Below are 23,446 nucleotides of genomic sequence, written 5' to 3'. Positions count from 1 at the left end.
GTGAGGATTTAAAAATAAAAGAAGAGGCACTTAAGCAAGTTTTCTCTAAATTTAAAAACACACACCCTGCCTTCATCTTAGTCGCTTCTTCCCTTCAAAGTCACACAATTTTATACTTGCTGTCATCCTTTCTTATTAACCCCTGAATGAGTAATTATGCCCTATTGTGCTAATAAAATCACTCCTTAATGCCCACCAATGGCTTTCCAATCTGAAAGTCCAGTATTCCATGACAGTGTTCGGCCTGGCACATCACCAGTTCCTCCTCGAGTCTCCCATCCCCTGGCTTTTCACGTCTTTATCTAGTTCTCCCCTCAAATGTCTAAGAAGCCCACTGCTCATAGAGAGTGTTACTTAATAGCTTGGATAAAAGAGTCAGATAGACCTGAATTCAAATCCTGGTTCCACCACTTATTCAGCTGTGGAAACCTGAGTACGTTACTTAATTTTTCTGAGTATGTTTTCTCACTCTTCCTTCAGAGGGTTGTAAGGCTAGTGAGCAAACACATGCCCAGCATAGTTCCTCACTAACTGCTGCTCACTTTGCTTTCTTTTCTCCCACTGCTCATGTCCTCATCCCCATCTTTCTCCTTTCTGTTCCTCGTCTCCCTCTGGAGCCCCAAAGCCACAGCTCCAGCCACCTGTTGGACACCTTCCTCAGACAGAAATCATCACCCCTTTCTCCCAAATTAAGTTTCACCAGCTCAGCCTGACAATGTCTCAGGCTTGAAGCACAGATGTCCATTTCCCTCCTCTATCTCTCTGACCCTCATACCCAGTCAGTCAAAAAGCCATGTCCTTGCTAGCACCCAGGAATCTTGGGTCTGGATCTTTCCTTTCATTCTAATGCCACTGTCATGGTTATGGCTCCTTTAACTCCGGCTTAGACTCCCAGTCTGGCCTCCACAGTGGTCCACCCCCTATTCCGCTGTACTCATTCTTCCTAAAGCTGCACACTGCTCATGTCCTTGTACTTTCCTGCTCCCTATTAACTTTTGACTGAAGATTCCATGGCTCATCTGTGGTTCAGGGATAGAACAGGAAAAATGGTTGATGTTCTGCACAGAGTTGGCTGAATAAGTTTAGTAGAAAATAAAGCAAACTCAGTCGTGTAATGAGATGTAATGTCCTAAGAACTGCTTTGGTGCTAAGTGGTTAATTAAACAAAAGTTAGCTCTCAATGGATATATGCTACAGAACTATTTGTGAAATAAAATCAATACCTGGGTCCCATTTGTCACTTGAGACTCAGTGAAAGAGGAGCGTGGATTGGACAGACAAGCAGGGATCTCAGCTGCACCATCTGTGTGAGGTTGCCCTGTGCACGGCTCTCCTTCCAGCTAGCGCTGAAGGGCCCACATTTCCATTCTTGATATGGGTTCTAAGGAGACCATATTTGACAAGCTGAAAACAGGTTCCTTGCCTAGTTCTACATCTACTGCAAGACTGAAATTGGGGAGAACCAAGATGGCGGCATAGGTTAACGCCGGAGTTTGCTGCTTTGAACAACTACTTCAAAAGTGAAACTAAAACACGGAACGGACATCACCCAGAACCACAGGAACGCTGGCTGAGTGGAAGTCCTACAACTAGGAGGAAAGAGAAACGCATACGGACACTCAGAGGAGGCGCAGTGCTGAAGTCAAATTCTGAGGTTCGGAGTGCGCGGAGCAGGCTGGCGGCGGAGGGCGTGGTTGTTGTTTTCAATCGGGAGGGAGTCACAGACTCTGAGCTCCAGATACAGGCGAGTCTTTAGGGACCCAGACTCAAACGGGAGAAGCGGTACTGTCTGGCTTCGGTCAGAGCGAGTGCAGCTTTCTCTCCGAGCTTCGCAGTGGGTGCTGGGACTCAGAGAGGCAGAGCCCCTGGGGACAGGACTGAGAGCCGCCATAACTGCTCTCTCCGGCCCACCCTGTTGATCCTGTGCGACCCACCCTACCCAAGCCCTGCACAGAGGCATCTGCCGGATAGCCTCAGGCAAAGGCTAGATTAGCACCTCCCTAGAGGACAGAAGTTCTCTCACTGTTGACACAGCTGATTCTCATAGCCACTTGGCCTGGAGGTCAAACCCTCCCTGGGATTAGCTACAACAATCAAGGTTTAACTATAAGACTGCGAACAAAGACCACTAGGGGGTGCACCAAGGAAGCATAACAAAATGCGGAGACAAAGAAACAGGACAAAATTGTCAATGGAAGATATAGAGTTCAGAACCACACTTTTAAGGTCTCTCAAGAACTGTTTAGAAGCCGCCGATAAACTTAATGAGATCTACAAGAAAACTAATGAGACCCTCGATGTTATATTGGGGAACCAACTTGAAATTAAGCATACACGGACTGAAATAACGAATATTATACAGACTCCCGACAGCAGACCAGAGGAGCGCAAGAATCAAGTCAATGATTTGAAATGTGAGGAAGCAAAAAACACCCAACGGGAAAAGCAAAATGAAAAAAGAATCCAAAAATGCGAGGATAGTGTAAGGAGCCTCTGGGACAGCTTCAAGCGTACCAACATCCGAATTATAGGGGTGCCAGAAGATGAGAGAGACCAAGATATTGAAAACCTATTTGAAGAAATAATGACAGAAAACTTCCCCCACCTGGTGAAAGAAATGGACTTACAGGTCCAAGAAGCGCAGAGAACCCCAAACAAAAGGAATCCAAAGAGGACCACACCAAGACACATCATAATTAAAATGCCAAGAGCAAAAGATAAAGAGAGAATCTTAAAAACAGCAAGAGAAAGTAACTCAGTTACCTACAAGGGAATACCCATACGACTGTCAGCTGATTTCTCAACAGAAACTTTGCAGGCCAGAAGGGAGTGGCAAGAAATATTCAAAGTGATGAATACCAAGAACCTACAACCAAGATTACTTTATCCAGCAAAGCTATCATTCAGAATTGAAGGTCAGATAAAGAGCTTCACAGATAAGGAAAAGCTAAAGGAGTTCATCACCACCAAACCAGGATTATATGAAATGCTGAAAGGTATCCTTTAAGAAGAGGAAGAGGAAGAAAAAGGTAAAGATACAAATTATGAACAACAAATATGCATCTATCAACAAGTGAATCTAAGAATCAAGTGAATAAATAATCTGATGAACAGAATGAACTGGTGATTATAATAGAATCAGGGACATAGAAAGGGAATGGACTGACTATTCTTGGGGGGGGAAAGGGGTGTGGGAGATGTGGTAAGAGACTGGACAAAAATCGTGCACCTATGGATGAGGACAGTGGGTGGGGAGTGAGGGCGGAGGGTGGGGCGGGAACTGGGAGGAGGGGAGTTATGGGGGGGGGGAAGAGGAACAAATGTAATAATCTGAACAATAAAGATTTAATTAAAAAAAAAAAGACTGAAATTGGGTCGCTAGAAAAACCATGTGGTACTTTGTAATGCAGGTCTTTTGTGGACACAAGAAAGCACACTTACTGGTGTCCCTGGTTTCCCCAGTATATATCTCACACCCTCTCTTTCACCTTGACCCTCACCAGTCCAGGCAAGAGAACTGTGACGTTTCTGTATCTGGCATCTCACTCTGTGTGAGAAGAGGCAGCGGGAGGGAGTTGGATGTGTGAGTGACAGATCCCCAGGTAGCGCTGCTGGGGAGCGCTTGACTTGACCAGTTTGAAGCTGAAAACTCACCAGGTTACACTGGAAATGGTTGCTGCTGGGCATGGCTTTCATCCTTGTTTATCTTCTTTGTGTTTTTTTAAACCCTTCCTGAAGGTATTTTTGTTTTGTTTTTGTACAAATGGATCCTTTTTCCTGAGTTGTGTGGACGTGTGTCTGCAAGAGCATTTGTATATTCCTTTTTCATGTTTCTTGTCACTGCAGGGCAAGGTTGTAACCTCTTGATGCAGATTGTGAATCTTAATGAAGTCATCATTTGCCCTGGGAAAGAGATGTTCATTCAAATAGTGGAGAAACATTTTCTTGTTCTGACAACATTATAGAAACCTTGCGTAGGAAGTAACAACTAATATTTTGAGCACCTATTACATGTGAGCTATCATTTCAAACACTTCATGTATGATCCCATTTAATCCTCAGAAGAACCCCTTATTGCTGGTTTTCCCATCGACACTTCAGGAAACTGAAACAGGGAAGTACTTTACCTGCGGTCATGTGTTTAGTAAATGAGAAACCAGGACTCAGACTCAGGCAGAGGTTCTAGTGCCAGCAGTGCTCATCCTACAGAAATGACCAGTGGGGGATGACACAGAGCACCAAGGGCTAAGTATTCTCCCAGCTGGTACCTTGCCTGACTTAAGGTTGCCCAAGACATGGTGGCCCCGCCTTCCGGGTCATTACTGCCCGGTGGTTGGAGGAGGGCTCTGAGTCTCTCTGGTTTATTGGCATAAGGCCATTGCTGAGCACAGTGACAGGCATGTAGGAGGTGCTCCAAGTTTTGTTGGATTGAATCAGTATGCTTCCAAAAGATTAAGCTTGTGATGGTCATGGTTGAACTATGATCAGTTAACAGTAAATGGGAATTAGGGACTTCTATAATGTAGTGATCGTGTCTTGCTACCTTTAGAAACACCAGTGGAATAAAAATCTGGTGCTGTTGGGATCACTGTTCTTACCCACTATGGTATTTTTAAAATCTTTCAGGGTTATGTAGGGGCTTCCTGGCTCCTGTATAATTTATGAATCTATTATGCATGTCACATAGTGACTTTCATTCTGGAGAACCATCCAATGAACTCAACCAGCCCCCCTCCCCCCAGCCCCGCCATAATATAATGTTGAGGGGGACAGAAGAAGAAGACAATTAATTCATAGCTAGAACACAGGACAGAATGGTGGGCCTGGAAGCCAGTGAGGAGGACAGTACAGAGACAAGAGCTAGAGGAGGCGGAGCCCAGCATGGGGAAGAGTGTATAAGGAGAAAGAGCAGGGACTACTGACTAGGCAGGAGGATGAGGCCAAGGTTGAAATACTGCTTAGAAAAGCATCAAGCTATGCTGGTGCATTGATGACCTTAACAACCTTAAAATTATGAGCCTCTGGCTTATAAGCTTGCATTGCCTGTTGATTGAATGGTTTTTTAGCCTCCCTCCCCCTCAATCCTTGTATCCTTAATCCCCAAGGCCTTTGGTTTGTGAGTTGTGTATAGCATTCTGGGCCTTGAGACCAAATAAGTCAAGGGAGAGGGATTCTAGTTGCCCGAGGGCTGCTTGCTGAAGGGGAGGTGAGAGGATCCCAGGTATGCCAGCAGGCAGTGTAGCTTTTGCAGGAGGTGTAGAGAAGTGAGACAGCCTGCCTGCTCATTAACACATCCTCCTGCCATCATCCTCTCGGCAGAACCGTGTTTCATTTGAAATCTTTGTTTATTCTACATGACAATGAAAGGTGCCTGTTGATGTCAAGTTGGTGCTGCTGAGACAGAAAGTGGGTATTTTACCTCTTTTTAAGCAAGATGGAAGGGCCTTGTAAAAGCAGTTTCCAAGGAATAACCTAGCATTTTAAAGATTTATAGAACAACTGTCCACTTACAGGTTCATTTAAGTTTTGTGAAACATTTCTGCTTCTGCCTTGCCATGTCAGCAAAAGATTCTGGGATTTAAATAAATAAAACCTGGTGGGATATAATAAAGTGCAGAAAAATAGGATGCATCGAGTTACTGCTGAAAGGAATATTGAGGCCTGAGTGATCTCCTTACTGATGTCTCCTGAACAGAAGACAGCTTTCATCTTTGAGCTCTGTGTTATTTAAATAAGCTGGGGGATTTGTGGGTTGTTGGGGAATGTTAGAGAGTATATCCACCAAAGGTAACGATCCCATTTCAGATACGCACTTCTTTTAATGAAAGGAGACAGGTGAGGGTCCAGAATGGAAATGTTCATAGCACCTGACCCTCATTCCTTCCCTAGGAGTGTCTCCACTCAGCTAAATTGGTGAGATTTTAAAAATAAATACTTGCAAGTGTTTCATGAGCCAGGATGTACTGTGGCGAGACAGGAAGCAGTGGTGGAAGTCAGGAAGAGCTGTGGACATGGGAAGTATGTTCTGAGCTGCCAGAAGCCGGTCCATCCTTGCTGCTTGACACAGTCGCTGCAGGAAAGAAACATCTGCACAGCATATGTTTCAAGGGACCTGGTGTATATAGCATACTGTTCTTAATATGTTTGCTCCCCTTAGCGCTGTGTGTTTAACCAAGGTCACCTCTCTGAGAAAGGTTGTTTCCCCAGGTAGGGATTTTTCCCTGAAGTCAGGGAGGGGATAAAACTCCTTAACTAAGTGCCAGGCGGGTAGTTAATCACTTTAACTACAAACAATCACGCTTAAGCTACATAATCTTTACTCCCTGGAATGGAGATAAGAAACGCCCTAACCTTTGCAATAGAAATTGACAGGATTAAAATCAACTGGTATAAATACGGATGTAACAAGACAATTAACACCAGAACTTCGCTGGAGATCCAGACCAGAACTTGGCTGGAGATCGTGGCTAGGCTGCTTATCAACTGAACGCTGTCTCCGTGTCATTCCTTCTTCGCCGACTCTGTCTACACCTTTGGGGACCCCTGGACCTGCGGACGCGGCGGACGTGACGGACGCGGCAGACGCCAGGCGCAGCGGCTGCGGAGCGGCGGGGCCAGGTGCCCGCTCGCCCTTCGGTCTCATCATGTCGCGGGGCTCCATTGAGATTCCCCTCCGGGACACTGACGAGGTGATTGAACTTGACTTCGACCAGTTACTGGAGGGAGATGAAGTTATCAGTATTTTGAAGCAGGAACACACACAGCTGCACATATGGATTGCTTTGGCACTGGAATACTACAAGCAAGGAAAAACAGAAGAGTTTGTAAAGTTGCTGGAAGCAGCACGTATCGATGGCAATTTGGACTATAGAGACCATAAAAAAGACCAGATGACTTGCTTGGATACATTGGCAGCCTACTATGTACAACAGGCTCAGAAGGAAAAGAATAAGGACAATAAGAAAGATCTTATTACACAGGCAACCCTGTTGTATACAATGGCTGATAAAGTTATTATGTATGATCAGGACCATTTATTGGGAAGAGCCTGCTTCTGCCTACTTGAAGGTGACAAAATGGATCAGGCTGAAGCACAGTTTCATTTTGTACTCAACCAGTCTCCGAATAATATTCCAGCCCTCCTTGGTAAAGCTTGCATTTCCTTTAACAAGAAGGATTACAGGGGAGCTCTTGCTTACTATAAGAAAGCATTGCGTACTAACCCAGGATGTCCAGCGGAAGTTCGTTTAGGAATGGGCCATTGCTTTGTGAAACTTAACAAACTGGAGAAAGCTCGTCTTGCATTCAGCAGAGCCCTGGAACTTAATTCCAAATGTGTAGGAGCATTGGTTGGACTGGCTGTTCTAGAGCTCAACAGTAAAGAGGCTGATTCCATCAAAAATGGTGTCCAGCTTCTTTCCAGAGCTTATACCATCGATCCTAGCAACCCTATGGTATTGAACCACTTGGCAAATCACTTTTTCTTCAAAAAGGATTACAGTAAAGTCCAGCACTTGGCCCTCCATGCATTCCATAGCACAGAAGTGGAGGCTATGCAAGCAGAAAGTTGCTACCAGCTGGCTAGATCGTTCCATGTTCAGGAAGATTATGACCAAGCTTTCCAGTACTACTATCAAGCCACACAGTTTGCCTCTTCCTCTTTTGTGCTGCCGTTTTTTGGTTTGGGACAAATGTATATTTATCGAGGTGACAAAGAAAATGCATCTCAGTGCTTTGAGAAAGTTTTGAAAGCTTATCCTAATAATTACGAAACTATGAAAATTCTTGGCTCTCTGTATGCTGCCTCAGAAGATCAAGAAAAACGAGACATTGCCAAGGGCCATTTGAAGAAGGTCACAGAGCAGTATCCTGATGATGTTGAAGCTTGGATTGAACTGGCACAAATCTTAGAACAGACTGATATCCAGGGTGCCCTCTCAGCCTATGGAACAGCAACACGGATCCTTCAGGAAAAAGTACAGGCCGATGTCCCCCCAGAGATTCTAAATAATGTGGGTGCCCTCCATTTTAGACTTGGAAATCTAGGGGAGGCAAAGAAATATTTTTTGGCATCACTGGATCGTGCAAAGGCTGAAGCTGAGCATGATGAACATTATTCTAATGCCATTTCTGTCACAACATCCTACAATTTAGCCAGGCTGTATGAGGCGATGTGTGAATTCCATGAAGCAGAAAAACTGTATAAGAACATCTTACGGGAACATCCTAACTATGTTGATTGCTATCTGCGCCTGGGAGCCATGGCTCGAGACAAAGGAAACTTTTATGAGGCTTCAGATTGGTTTAAGGAAGTGCTTCAGATTAATCAGGACCATCCAGATACTTGGTCTTTGATTGGTAATCTTCATTTGGTGAAACAAGAATGGGGTCCAGGCCAGAAGAAATTTGAGAGGATATTAAAACAACCGGCTACACAGAGTGACACGTACTCTATGCTGGCCCTGGGCAACGTCTGGCTCCAAACTTTGCATCAGCCCACCCGAGATAGAGAAAAAGAAAAGCGCCATCAAGATCGTGCTCTGGCCATCTACAAGCAAGTACTCAGAAATGATGCGAAGAATCTGTATGCGGCTAATGGAATAGGAGCTGTTTTGGCCCACAAAGGATATTTCCGTGAAGCTCGTGACGTATTTGCCCAAGTAAGAGAAGCAACAGCAGATATCAGTGATGTGTGGCTGAACCTAGCACACATCTATGTGGAACAGAAGCAATATATCAGTGCTGTCCAGATGTATGAAAACTGCCTCAGAAAGTTCTATAAGCACCAGAACACTGAAGTTATGCTCTATTTGGCCCGGGCCCTCTTCAAGTGTGGCAAGTTGCAGGAATGCAAACAGACTTTGCTGAAGGCTAGACATGTGGCACCCACTGATACAGTTCTTATGTTTAATGTGGCCTTGGTCCTACAAAGATTAGCTACCTCTGTCCTGAAAGACGAGAAGAGTAATCTAAAGGAAGTGCTTAATGCTGTGAAAGAACTGGAGCTTGCACAGAGATACTTCAGTTACTTGAGTAAAGCGGGAGATAAAATGAGATTCGATTTGGCCCCTGCTGCCACAGAAGCCAGGCAGTGCTCTGACTTACTGAGCCAGGCCCAATACCATGTGGCCCGGGCACGCAAACAAGACGAAGAAGAGAAGGAGTTGCGGGCCAAACAAGAGCAAGAAAAAGAACTGTTAAGGCAGAAACTTCTTAAAGAACAGGAAGAGAAACGTCTGAGAGAGAAGGAAGAGCAAAAGAAACGTTTAGAACAGCGGGCCCAGTATGTTGAGAAGACCAAAAACATCCGTATGTTTACTGGAGAGACTGAAGCGGCAAAAGAAAAGAAAAGAGGCAGTGGTGGTGGACGGCCTTCTAAGAAGGGAGAGTTTGATGAATTTGTCAATGATGACACCGATGAAGACCTGCCAGTATCCAAAAAGAAGAAGAGAAGAAAGGGCAGTGGTAGTGAGCAAGAAGGCGAAGAAGAGGAGGGTGGAGAGAGAGAGAAGAGAAAGAGGAGAAGACCTACAAAGGGAGAAGGATCTGATGATGAAGAAACAGAAAATGGCCCCAAACCGAAAAAGCGCCGCCCACCAAGAGCAGAGAAGAAGAAGGCGCCCAAGCCAGAACGCCTGCCTCCTTCAATGAAGGGAAAAATAAAATCCAAAGCCATAATATCATCAAGTGATGATTCTTCGGATGAGGATAACCTGAAGATCGCTGATGAAGGACATGCCCGCAACAGCAACAGCGACTCGGAGGAGGGTGAGCCGCGGAAGGACCAAGCCTCTTCCGAGAGCGATTCGGCTGAGAACCGGAACAGGTCTGGCAGTGAGGCGGGCAGTCCCCGAGGGCCCCGCAGACAGCGTTCGGATGAGGATTCAGACAGCGACCAGCCGTCCAGGAAGAGGAGGCCCTCGGGGTCGGAACAGTCGGACGATGAGTCTCTGAGGTCTGGGAGGAGCCCCGGCTCGGCTTCCCCGAGTGCTGAGTCAGAGCGAGATTCGGAGAGAGGATCTGATAACGAGGGTTCTGGCCGAGGTTCCGGAAACGAGTCAGAACCAGAGGGATCCAACAATGAGGCCTCGGATCGGGGCTCAGAACATGGGTCAGATGATAGCGACTAGGTTTTATTTCATAAATAAGCATCTCTGGAGGAAACTTTTTTAATATATGAAGCTGTGATAAAAGTGTTTCAAATGTTTAGTCAGTTGTGAAATTTTTCCTAAGGCAATATTTTTTATCCGTTTGTATATTGCTAAGCCCAAGCGACATTTCCTGTGCTCGAGCCCAATATTTGACTCTCTTGTGCAAGTGAAGAATGTGACTATTCTTCATGATGGTACAGTCCCACCTATCATATGTGAAAACTGCAGTAAAGATAAACCCGATGCTAAACCATTCCTACAAGGTTTGACTGAAACTGGCAGTCTCATGCTCTTTGTGTTAAGCAGCAAGGATGGACCGGCTTCCGGCACTGAGCCCCCCTGTGTCTGCTGTTGTGAAGGTTTGACTAAAAACTAAACAGGTGTCTCCAAATTCAGAAGGTGTATTTCCTCTGTTTTTATTCTTTTTTAAAAAATATATTTTATTGATTTTTTACAGAGAGGAAGAGAGAGGGATAGAGAGTTAGAAATATCGATGAGAGAGAAGCATTGATCAGCTGCCTCCTGCACACCTCCTACTGGGGATGTGCCTGCAACCAAGGTACATGCCCTTGACCGGAATCGAACCCGGGACCCTTCAGTCCGCAGGCCGACGCTCCATCCACTGAGCCACACCGGTCAGGGCTGTTTTTATTCTTTATTCTTGGTCTTCCCAGGTCCCGGGGACTCAACACCTAAGGAGTAAATGTCTACTGAATGGATGGCTTTGGAAAGAGGTGCTAGAAAACACTATGCAAAATATCTTAATAAATTATATTAATATCTTCATTCCATTCTTTCACTGGTCCCAGTAACTAATCCTTTTGGAAATTGCCCTGAAGGACCTTTTATTTTACCTGGGAACCCAGACAAAAGTGAATGAATGAATGAATGAATGAATGAATAAAATAAAATTATCTCTCATTCAATCCATAGACCAAATTATCCTTACTTGCATCTGAAGACTTGCTTAGCTATGATTTTCATGCCACTGTCCCGAAGCACTGTCATCATTTATTAACCATTACACCTTCATATTGCTTTAGGTGAAATGGAGACTGATGCAGGTTTGAAATGAAGTCAGATTCTTTTTATTTTCCTCCACATCTATATGCAATCAGTTATAGACTTTGCCCTGTTGAGACTTGGGTTTCAGTGAGCCTCAGTCTATAAATTAAGCCACAGAGGTCATTACAGCATCATCTTTGGGAAGCCACTGGTGTCAGAAAAGATCATTCTTTGTTCAGCCTCAATATCATCTGTGCACCCTTACATTTGTGTAGAGAAGGAAGCATGTTGTTCATAAAACCTGGCTATTACTCTGCAAGCCACCTTCACATTTGTGATAGAAATATTCTCCAAGAGGCAAGTTCACTGTCCATCATGGAATTTATACAAAAGCCAGACTTCCCAGCATATATTAAATCTCTTTATTTTGGATCATGGCATTTATTAGGATCACTAGGGCAGCTTATTTGAATGAGATCAAAAGAGCTTATTTGTTTAGTAATCATTTATTGAGCTCTTGTTGTGTGCTGTATACCACAGGGGGATAAAATTTAAAAAGTCCCTGTCCTCGGACTGTCTAGGGCGGGGGGATAAAATGGACACATATGTAATACCCTTTGTAATACTTTAAGCAATTTAAAAAAAAAAAAAAGTCCCTGTCCTCCACGAATAAGTAGTCCAGCATATGAATCCAACATGAGACAGCTAGCAGAATTGCAGTGATGGGTGGGCAGAGGTCCTGGGACTTGGAACAAAGTGGGAAGAAGAAATGGTGAGCGTGGACAAGGGCTGGGGCAGGGGGCTTTTCTGGGGCATGCTCGTGTTAGAGGTGGAAGGGCCATTTTGAAATCTCATTGCAGGAGCAGCCAGGGGCTGTGAGTTGGTGGGTGCAGTAGATGGGTAGAGGAGGCAGAGTCAATGCCCTGGGGCCAGGGTCTAGCTTGTCCATCTCAGCCTTCCCCAAAGATGAGATAGAAGGAGCCCCAGGAATCAGCATGACACCAACTGCGTGCAGGCAGTGAGCACCTTACAATAGCTGCCTTAGTTGGACCCTTGCTAGTGTATTTTAACATGATGGTGTTTACCAAGTGAATGACTAGATACTAAGCACCATTTAAGTGCTTTAATGCATTATCATTTTTATCTTCTCAGCTTTGTGAGATAGGTGGTACCATTCCTGTTGAATAGGTGAGAAGCTGAGGAATGAAGAAGTCACCCAGCTTCTAAAAGGTAGAGATGGTGCAGTGAGGATACAAGTCCACGAATGTTTGACTGCAAATAGGCAACAGTGCCTCCTTTAATACAGAATGCCCTTTCAAACATTCCAAAACCAAGATTCCATGTATATTCATTTTAGAATAGCAATGTCAGGTGTCTTATTCCCTGATCATTTCTTTTGCCATAACTTTGGCAAAATCTTGTTGGTTTCACTTAAGCATCATTCCAAATGATTGAGTGTTGTTTCAAATATTTGTGAATTGTGAGGGAGCATATGCACTCTGATCATTTTTAGTCTATGTCATTATTTTTTTAAATTCTGAGTACAAGCCACTAAATTGATTTAATAGTTTGGGCACCTTTGGGTGTTCTCTCAGACACCAAACAAACAGAATTTCTAACCACAGTGACTCAATCAGACACTTCACAGTTTGAAAAATTTATAGAGTAGAAAAAGATATATGTGGCCAAATAAATATCTAGGCAGTTAGGACATGTCTAGTGAAACACTGGTTTCCTGAAACATAGTCAATAAATGTACAACCATGTCACAAAAAGAGATTGTGCTCAAGAGAGTTTATTATGATGTGGTCACGCCCCAAGAATATCGCCTTATACCTTATGAAGCCTCTCCATAATGGGATTCTGTGTTTCAGATACTCTTTATGAAAATGAATGTTCCCATGAACTCTGGAAAACTTATTTGGTCAATCCAATTAGGAAAAAAAATTATTTTTGTATTTAGCCCTAATCCCCAAATTAGGAGGGACATTCAACAACTATAGTAAACTCAAGGATTGCTTGGAGACAGAATTTATCTTTAGATCTAATTTGAGTCTCTTGTTTAACATTTTGACTTTATAAGAATTATCAGACCAACAAAATTGCCCTTCATTTGTATAAACTGTACTTCAGTTTGGAGCTTTTGTTTCTTTTTTTTTAATTTATTTTATTTTATTATTTTTTTTTAATTAAATCTTTTTTTTTAATTAAATCTTTATTGTTCAGATTATTACATTTGTTCCTCTTTTTTCCCCCCCATAACTCCCCTCCTCCCAGTTCCCGCCCCATCCTCTGCCCTCACTCCCCACCCACTGTCCTCATCCATAGGTGCACGATTTTTGTCCAGTCTCTTCCCGAATCTCTCACACCCCTTTCCCCCCCAAGAATAGTCAGTCCATTCCCTTTCTATGTCCCTGATTCTATTATAATCACCAGTTCATTCTGTTCATCAGATTATTTATTCACTTGATTCTTAGATTCACTTGTTGATAGATGCATGTTTGTTGTTCATAATTTGTATCTTTACCTTTTTCTTACTCTTCCTCTTCTTAAAGGATACCTTTCAGCATTTCATATAATCCTGGTTTGGTGGTGATGAACTCCTTTAGCTTTTCCTTATCTGTGAAGCTCTTTATCTGACCTTCAATTCTGAATGATAGCTTTGCTGGATAAAGTAATCTTGGTTGTAGGTTCTTGGTATTCATCACTTTGAATATTTCTTGCCACTCCCTTCTGGCCTGCAAAGTTTCTGTTGAGAAATCAGCTGACAGTTGTATGGGTATTCCCTTGTAGGTAACTGAGTTACTTTCTCTTGCTGTTTTTAAGATTCTCTCTTTGTCTTTTGCTCTTGGCATTTTAATTATGATGTGTCTTGGTGTGGTCCTCTTTGGATTCCTTTTGTATGGGGTTCTCTGCGCTTCCTGGACCTGTAAGTCCATTTCTTTCACCAGGTGGGAGAAGTTTTCTGTCATTATTTCTTCAAATAGGTTTTCAATATCTTGGTCTCTCTCATCTTCTGGCACCCCTATAATTCTGATGTTGGTACGCTTGAAGCTGTCCCAGAGGCTCCTTACACTATCCTCGCATTTTTGGATTCTTTTTTCATTTTGTTTTTCCCGTTGGGTGTTTTTGCTTCTTCGCGTTTTGAATCTTTGACTTGATTCTTGCGCTCCTCCGGTCTGCTGTTGGGAGTCTGTATAATATTCGTTATTTCAGTCCATGTATGCTTAATTTCAAGTTGGTTCCCCAATATAACATCGAGGGTCTCATTAGTTTTCTTGTAGATCTCATTAAGTTTATCGGCGGCTTCTAAACAGTTCTTGAGAGACCTTAAAAGTGTGGTTCTGAACTCTATATCTTCCATTGACAATTTTGTCCTGTTTCTTTGTCTCCGCATTTTGTTATGCTTCCTTGGTGCACCCCCTAGTGGTCCTTGTTCGCAGTCTTATAGTTAAACCTTGATTGTTGTAGCTAATCCCAGGGAGGGTTTGACCTCCAGGCCAAGTGGCTATGAGATTCAGCTGTGTCAACAGTGAGAGAACTTCTGTCCTCTAGGGAGGTGCTAATCTAGCCTTTGCCTGAGGCTATCCGGCAAATGCCTCTGTGCAGGGCTTGGGCGGGGCGGGTCGCACAGGATCAACAGGGTGGGCCGGAGAGAGCAGTTATGGCGGCTCTCAGTCCTGTCCCCAGGGGCTCTGCATCTCTGAGTCCCAGCACCCGCTGGGAAGCTCGGAGAGAAAGCTGCACTCGCTCTGACTGAAGCCAGACAGTCCCGCTTCTCCCGTTTGAGTCTGGGTCCCTAAAGACTCGCCTGTATCTGGAGCTCAGAGTCTGCGACTCCCTCCTGATTGAAAACAACAACTGCGCCCTCCGCCGCCAGCCTGCTCCGCGCACTCCGCACCTCAGAATTTGACTTCAGCACTGCGCCCCCTCTGAGTGTCCGTATGCGTTTCTCTTTCCTCCTAGTTGTAGGACTTCCACTCAGCCAGCGTTCCTGTGGTTCTGGGTGATGTCCCTTCCGTCTTTTAGTTTTACTTTTGAAGTAGTTGTTCAAAGCAGCAAACTCCGGCGTTAGCCTATGCCGCCATCTTGGTTCTCTCTCGAGCTTTTGTTTCTAAGGCAAAAAAAGAAAAGTCTTTGTAGGGGTAATTTTTATATGCACTGTAGCGTGTTTGTGGGAGAGGCAAAATTCTTGCTAAAATGAACTGAAGAGAAAGTGTTCTGAATTGGCCAGCTGTTACGTTTGCCAAATGTACTTGGAATGGCACTTTATTTTGGGTGAAGTGGAAGAACAAGGCTATCGTTACTATTGGAAAGGGCCTTGAAGGTATGGTCTGTTACCTTTCTACAGGCTGTTGCATTCTATGCCCTGCATTCTGTAGCCAAAGTCCCAGCTTCTTTCAGGTGGAGCACCCAGAAAAGGCAACCACTCACCTGTTAGCCTTTCGCCCAGGTAGAGAGTCCTCACAGAAAGAGGTTTTGGAGATGCTATTGAATGCCTACTGGAAGTCAAATGATTTCTTGTTGTTTCCGTGTTGTGGCCCTCTCTACTGGTGAGTGTCTATTCAAAGTAAGTTAGAACAAAACAACTGAAAAAGTGTCAAAAGTTTTCTAAGAGAGCCAAGCCAAAGAGATTAGGCCACTTTGTTGAGAGAGGCAGTGTAATGTAGTGGCAGAAGGGTGTGGCTCTAGAGTCAGGCTCACTGGGTTTGACTCCCACCACTTCTAATTGTTTTTGTTTGAAGACATTAGCTAGGTTACTTACCCTCTCAGTGCCTCCGTTTCTTTATCTCTGAAAAGGGTGCAATAGAATCTAATTCATAGGATCATAAAAAGGACTAATTGGGTTGGTGGGTATATTTAAAACACTTAGAATGCCGAGTGCACAATAAATGTTAAGCACCATTAACATTTCTGAAATCCCAAACTGGTAGCTTCCAGGCACATCTGCTAACACAGGCTGCACACAGTGCAATGCGCTCCCTGTAGGTACAGTACTTAGGCAGGGGTAGGTGATTATTAGATGAGTCCATGCAGGCAGACTGTTCCATCCCCAACAAGACATTCACTGTGGACACTGGCCTGGTTCACACACCCAGGCAGACTGAGGCACTGTGCTCAAAGGAGAGAGCAAACTCAGGCAGACACCGGAACACCCTTTTAGGGGACCTCGTAACAGTAAGTAGCATGGGAGACCATGAACGGGCAGGTCATGCTGAATGCTAGTTCCACTTTTGTCCACTGCTCACATTATATTGCGCAAGGCCCTTCCTGTCTAAGTACTTACATGTACTGCCTTCCTCAGATTTGATTCCAAACTCAAGTCCCACATAGGCGCCTTCCAGCAGCATCTATCACCCTTTCCTCTTCCTGGTGTAAATCAGTCAGAGCCAGCCTGGAACTGGAGTTGGAGTTAATCCCAAAGAAATTGAAAGTGGGAGCAAGGACATTTCCCAAAGGAAAGTTGGGGTCCTCTTCTACCAAGAAAGTTGAAAGGATGAGGTCACAAAAACAGCAGGTATCTGTGCATCCGTGACGGTAGAGCTGAGATAGCTTGTTCTGTTAGCCTTGGCTCAGAAGTGAGCAGACCTCGGTTTTCTAGTGAGGCCAGTCCACAACCCAACCCAGAGGCTGGGACAGGAAACATAATGGAAGGAAAATAGACACTGGAAAGAAACACAGCTCATCGGGTGTCTATTGTGCACCAGGGTCTTTATGTCTGTGAAGTGGAATGAGAGATTTAAAGGGTTTGGAGAGAGGATAAAGACGAACCTGGATTCATGGTGAGGTATGATGGCCAGAGGTGTGGATGACCCCAGGGTAAATGGAGGAAGCAGGCCCTCAGAGGGGAAAGGGGTTCTAGAAGGTTATACAGGCCAGTTGAAAGGGGGACTTTTGAGGTTCTAAATAGGAAAGTCTTCTGTTTGACCTAGATGTAGAGTGAATAGTTACTTTCGTTGTTTGGAAAGCAGTAAAGCCAGCCAACCATGCCACCATCCTGGTCTCACAACCCACATATCTTATGTTTCAACAAGGAAAATCCTTTCAAAGAGATAAATGTGAGTTCTGTGTGCCATGTATATATTTGTGCCACATTTAATTCCATTAGCTATAATATCACGTAGCTGTGCTTATTTAGCTGCTTAGACCAGATGGTAATGCCTGCTGAAGAAAAATGGTTCCACGATGTAATTGAACATGCCCTGTTGACAGAGTTACAACTACCCGTTTCCCCAATTAAATATAGGTGATTCAATAAAATGAACACCGAGTCTCTTACTCCGCCACCATTGCTAGCTGGAAACATAAGGGAGGCAATGTGCTACAGAGTGGGAAATTGCACAGTTATGGCGTGTACCGTGGGAGGGATGGGAACGAAGACAGGCTTTCTCCTCCCCGCCCGCCCGAACAAATGAGGAGCTAGTTGTTGATATCTCGATTTGGCCAGTGGCCAAGGGGAGAGGCCTTGGCTTCCTCGGTTATGACCCATCTGAAAGTGGTGGTGAGAGTGGATGTGAACATTATGAAAACCAGCCAGGACATTTTGAAAAATGATGAAAAGTGTTGGCTTCTGAGTGGAATCAAGTGTGGCAGAAACCATGTGTTGACTGGGCAGATGAGGGTGTTGGGTAATTTTAGGAATGTTTTTAATCAGTACTACAAAATATGCTGGCCAAATTAAAATTTGTGAACAAATATCTGATGAGGCTGTCACTGAAAATATTTTTGTATTTACTGAAAAAGGATGAAGTCTAGTCTCCTGCAGATCTCACTGATCCTGCCCGTGTAACTGGAATTTCCAGGTTTAGGAAAGGAAGAAGAAAGTCAGATCTGGGCATGGTAACTTTCCTACAAGCTCTCTAGAGATGATAATGATAATGATCACTAGAATGATAATAAGTGAGAAACACTTCCTGAGGAAAAGCTAGAAAATGGCCATGTCCAAGGACTTAAATGACCCAGTTTATCTTTTGACCCATGTATATATTTTTTTCGTAGTTACTGCATGTTGTGTAAGTAAAAGTTTGTAAGGAGAGTTGAGAATCCTAGAGTAACAAGGATCTTAAAATCCACTCAAGATCAGCCTCTCATTTTACCCAGGAGGAAAAGGCAGGGGGAGGAAACCCCACACAGTTCAAGAGAGATCACTCCAGGCCCCTGTCTCTTCCCCATTACTGAGTTTTGCCCCATTCTAGTGTTAAGGGGCAAATGAGGGAGAGGGGAGGGAAGGTGGGACAGAAACAGGTGAGGGTCCCCTGTCCTCATGCTAATCACCCAGGGGCTGATGGGGGAGAGGGGAGGGAAGGTGGGACATGGACATGTGGGGTCCCTATCACCCAGGGCTGATGGGGAGAGGGGAGGGAAGGTGGGACAGGAACAGGTGAGGGTCCCCTCTCCTCACTGCTGGTCACCCAGAGCAGCTTCACCTGTATCTGTTTTATATGTTGGAGTCAAATAAATGTATTTAACAGATTTTTCTCACATAAAAAGGTCCTTTTGAGTCCACTCTTCTCAGCCACACGGGAATTCCAAATGGTGGTGGGGTCTATTATGCCTCCCATCTTCACTCTGCCCACAGGGTCTCAGAAGTGCCCTCACCATATCTACTATTTCCCTAACTCAGATGACAAATGTAAAGCTGTACCAAATCGTATTGTGGAGGGTATATTCCGAAAGTAGAATGAGAAAATATTTTATGTGGCTCAATGTTAGTGCAGAACTTTGTCACCCCACTCTCATTCCAATTAGATTCTGAAAAATTAGGACTCAGAGTCCTGGGTGTCAGGCCCAGCTCTGCAAGGAAATTGTTTGACCTTGCACGTGACCTGTAGACCCATTCGGGGAACCATCAGACCCACCTGAAAAAGGGCGTAGGTAAAGATGGCAGGCCTTCAGTGCGACAGGAGTGAGTCCCGTCAGGAGGAAGGCACCCCACCTCTGCCCATCAGCACCAGACATCTGCCTGCATCTACCTCCACCTGGGCCTCCGTTCTGCATCTCCACTGGAGACTCAAATCATGTCACACATGTTTTGTGTTTGATGCATTTAGTCACCAATTCCTCAGCTACTCTTTCTGATTTCTGCCTGCAGGGGGGTGGGGGGGAGCCTCAAGTCGGCACAGCAGGCTGAGCCTGGAGAGGCAATCAGCCCTCACAATGAACTCCTCTGTCCCTGAAAGGGGCCTTCCTGGGAGGCTCCTCCCGCTGCTGTCTGCTCCCCAAGGCTTCCTGATTGCCTCTCCACCCATCCCCAGAGGGATCTGATTGCAGCCCTGCTGTCCCCTGGCCTTCCTGTGCCTTTACCCACTCCCAGCCTATCTCCTCTTCTCCGGGGCCACCACCATTGTTCTGCAGTTCATCTCCCGCTCCTCAGCCTCCTAATCTCTGCTCCACCAGTTTTTGTTTTTCCCTTACTCCCTGAGTGTCCCTTTCCACACCTGTACACACACACACACACCACCACCACCACCACCACCACCACTTTTTTCAGTTCTACTTTTTGTAATTCCTTCCCCAGTGACCTCTGACTCAGGCCCGCTAGCCAGGCCCCTTTCTATGGTTTACCTCCAGGAGGGGTGTGCTCCATGCATTCTCTCTCTACTTTACTTGAACCTAGGGACTACAGTCACTCCTGAGAGAGCAGGTCGTTTGTACTGTAAGTGGTTCCTTTGAGCCAGGCTGGGCTTTCCTCCCTTGGCATAAAGTAAATGAATGCTTACTGGGATAAGCAGTGAGGCGGCATCATCCTCAAGTCACATTAGCAGGTGCGTTGAGGCTGTTAACAATCTCATCATCAAAATGCTGGGTAATAGCTGGAAAAACATAATCACAGGTGGCAGTGGGCATGAAATGCACGGCTCCATGCTTAGTTCTTGGGATAACAGGAACATTGGTGGGTTCCTAAACAGAGCCCTTTGTGTTCCCAGTGCTGTCTTCCTGACTTGTTACGGACCCCTTTACTCAGCACGTCCACAGGACACTGGCTTCTGGAACAGCCTCAGGGGCTGAGCTACCTGTCTGCCTCCGCATGAGTGTTGGGGAGCTGGTTATGGTGGAAGGGAAAATTCAGAACAATCTTCAGACCCGGCTCTGTACAGGTTTGTTCTTCCAAAGAAAATGGCCTTGGAAATAGCACTTCTAACGTGGAAGGGGGAGGATCTGGGGACTTAGGGGATAGTAGAAGGTAACTTGTGACATTGTCTCAGAGTTTTGTGCAACCTCTGATTCTCCCTTTGAGATTTTTCTTTCTGAAAAAGATGCATAGCTACTTCAGCAACCTGTAATTCATAGATTTAGATGCCTTGGCATCAAACTATTCCTTGAAAAAACTATGAAGGTGCCATTAGTCTAAACCATCTTCCTGTACGAATCTCTTCTGTTGCCATCTGCTCCTTATACTCCCGGTTTTGTACTGTATTATCCACTGACCCACATTTGTTATGTAAAATTTATCATTTAATTTTCATTTCACTACTCACATCCACATAGGCATTAGCATAAAATGACTATGATGACATATTTTCTGCCAAAAGTAAAGCCACTTGGTGTTTTTTGGCCTCTGTAGCTTTGGTGGAGGGATATGAGGTTCTTTTTCAGCCTTTCTGAATATTGAGAAAAGTTTCCAACCCCCACAATGGACTCGGCTTCCAACCAGTGAATTCAGCTGTGCCTCATGTTTGTAACTCAGCATCACAACAACAGAGAGAGGCTCCACTTAAGGATTCTTATTTGACAAACAGGATAGGACTTTCTGATATATTGGAGGGGGTTGCGGGGAGTGGAGGGAGGGAGCTATAGGAAGGCGGCAGGGCTGGAGCGAAGGCGGAAGGTGGTGGCCAGAGTAAAGGCCCGGGTCCCAGGGGCTGGAGGGAAGCCAGTGCCAGCAGGCAGGGGAAGGAAGGCCTATTATTGCATGAATCTTCGTGCATCGGGCCTCTAGTTTCATATAAATGGAAGCACGCTATATTTGACCTATTTGTCTAGCTTTCTTTACTTAGCACAATGTTTTGTAGGTTCATCCAGATTATAGCATGTATCATTGCTTCCTTCCTTTTTCTGAATGAATAATATTCTAATGTATGTATATACCATTGGTTTATCCGTACATCCACCAATGGACATTTGCGCCATTTCTACCTTTTGACTATTCTAAATAGGGCTGTTAGGAACACCTGTGTATATGTGCTTGTCTAAGTACCTGTTTCATTTCCTTTGGGTATATACCTAGGAATAGAATGGCAGAGTCATATGGTAATTTTATATTTAACTTTTTGAAGAATTGGCAAATTCAAAGTTACCGAACGATTTTTAATTCCAACAAGCAGTGTATGAGGATTCTAGTTTCTCCAGATCCTCTCCAACACTTGGCTATTATCCATTTTCTGTTTCTTTGTTTTTTTGGTGTGTTTTTTTAGAGCCACCCTAGTGGATATAAAGTGGTTTTGATGTACATTTTCCTATTTTGACTACCGATATTGAGCATTCTTTTAATATATTTTCATGTGTTCATATATCTTCTCTGAAGAAATGCCTACTCAAGCACTTTACCTATTTTTAAATTGGATTGTTTGTACTTTTATTGGTGATTTCTAAAAATTATTTATATATTCTGGATACTAGACCCTTATCAGATATATAATTTTCAAATTTCCCCCATTGTATAGGTTATATTTTTCATTGCACAAAGTTTTTAATTTCTATGAAGTTCAATTTATCTTTTATTTTACTGTTCATTTTCCTGGTATCATATCTATGAATCCATTGCCAAATCCAGGGTCATGGGGATTTATCTCTGTGCTTTCTTCTAAGGGTTTTATAGTTTCAGCTCTTCCATTTAGGCTGTTAATCCATATTGAGGTAATTTTTGTACATGGTATGAGGTTGGGGTCCAAATTTATTCTTTTGCATGTGGCGTTCCAGTTGTCCCAGCACCATTTGCTGAAGCCTTTCCTTGTTGAATGGTCTGTGAACCCTGATCTAAATCAATTGGCCATAGATATTTATTTCTGGGCCCTTGATTCTATTCATCGTATGTCTGTTCTTATGCTAGGACCACACAGTTTTAATTACCACAGTTTTGTAGTAAGCATTGAAATCAGGAAGCGTGAGCTAACTTTTCTTTTTCAAGATTGGTTTGGGTCTTTAGAGACCCTTATAATTCCATACAAATTTGAGAGTTGGCTTTTCCATTTCTGCCAAACGGCCATTTGAATTTTGATAGGATTGCATTGAATCTGTAGATCATTTTGGGAAGTGTTGACATCTTAACCATATTGAGTCTTCCAATCATGAATATGGATTTTTTATTTTATTTGGGTCTTTAGTTTTATAGTTTTCAGTGTACAAATCTTTGACCTCTTTGGCTAAATTATTTCCTAGGTATTGTACCCTTTTGGATGCCATTGTAAATGAATAGTTTTCTCAATTTCCTTTCTGGATGGAGCATTGCTGATATATAGAAACACAACTGACCTTTATGTGTTGGTCTTGTACCTTGCTACTTAGCTGAATTAATTTTATTAGCTTTGGGATTTTCTATATATACTAGTAGAATCATTTCATCTGTGAACAGAGATGCCTTTTGTTTATTTTCTTGCCTAATTGCTCTAGACAGAACTTCCAGTAAAGTGTTCAATAGCAATGGCGAATGCAGACATCCTTGTCTTAGTGATGATCTTAGGGGGAAAGCTTTCAGTATTTTACCATCATGATGTTAGCTGTGGGATCTTCTTTATTGTGCTAAGGAACTTCCCTTCAAATTATAGTTTTTACCCTGAAAGGGTGTTGGGTTTTGTCAAATGCTATTCCTACCCCATTTGAGATGATCCTGTGGTAGGTAGAACCTTGAAGAAAGAGTAGGATTGATATACAAAGAAATGTGGAGTCCAAAGAAGTAAGTAGCTAAAGTATAGTGCTGAAAACATGAGTAGTATCTGCAGAGATTACTGCACAGTCTGAGTCCCTGGAAGAAAATATTGCAGAGCAGAGGATTAAGATAGCAAGCTGGGAAAGGGCAGATTCTGAGAACGGTTGGAAGGCCCTTGAGTGCTAGAATGCTTTTATCCAGTCAACATCTGGAGCTCCTTAGGGTTTATGAACCCTGTGGAACTCGGAATCATGGCTTCAGCTCATTACTCTCCGCGTTGGTGTCTCTACTTCATCTCTTCTATGGACTTGCACATTCATCTAGCAGTCTTTCCGTTGTAATTTTGTCAGTCGGGTGACATGTAGAACAAAGGAAGTATTGGATTTATTTAATACCCTATGATGAATTCTATGATTTTTAAAAA

The 23,446-nt window shown here is 44.0% G+C and overlaps 2 protein-coding genes across 10 annotated transcripts in view; both read left to right on the top strand.

Annotated features, from left to right (window-relative positions):
- Nucleotides 1–23,446, top strand: part of AUTS2 (activator of transcription and developmental regulator AUTS2) — a 1,126,706-nt gene that overhangs the window by 686,970 nt on the left and 416,290 nt on the right. The gene's annotated exons all lie outside the window — the stretch shown is intronic.
- On the top strand, nucleotides 6,577–10,453 carry LOC132233164 (RNA polymerase-associated protein CTR9 homolog). The gene has a single exon (XM_059693395.1). It carries the CDS (start codon nucleotides 6,645–6,647, stop codon nucleotides 10,128–10,130), a length of 3,486 nt encoding a protein of 1,161 aa, XP_059549378.1. The 5' UTR covers nucleotides 6,577–6,644; the 3' UTR covers nucleotides 10,131–10,453.

This window comes from Myotis daubentonii, chromosome 4 (assembly GCF_963259705.1).
Source record: "Myotis daubentonii chromosome 4, mMyoDau2.1, whole genome shotgun sequence".
In the NCBI taxonomy this organism is placed as follows: domain Eukaryota; kingdom Metazoa; phylum Chordata; class Mammalia; order Chiroptera; family Vespertilionidae; genus Myotis; species Myotis daubentonii.
The sequence above is the reverse complement of the archived record's forward strand: the minus strand, read 5'-3'. Positions and strand labels throughout refer to the sequence as shown.

Bases quoted from the DNA above. Each gene is read 5' to 3' on its own strand.
- LOC132233164 (XM_059693395.1), top strand. From the start codon at position 6,645: ATGTCGCGGGGCTCCATTGAGATTCCCCTCCGGGACACTGACGAGGTG.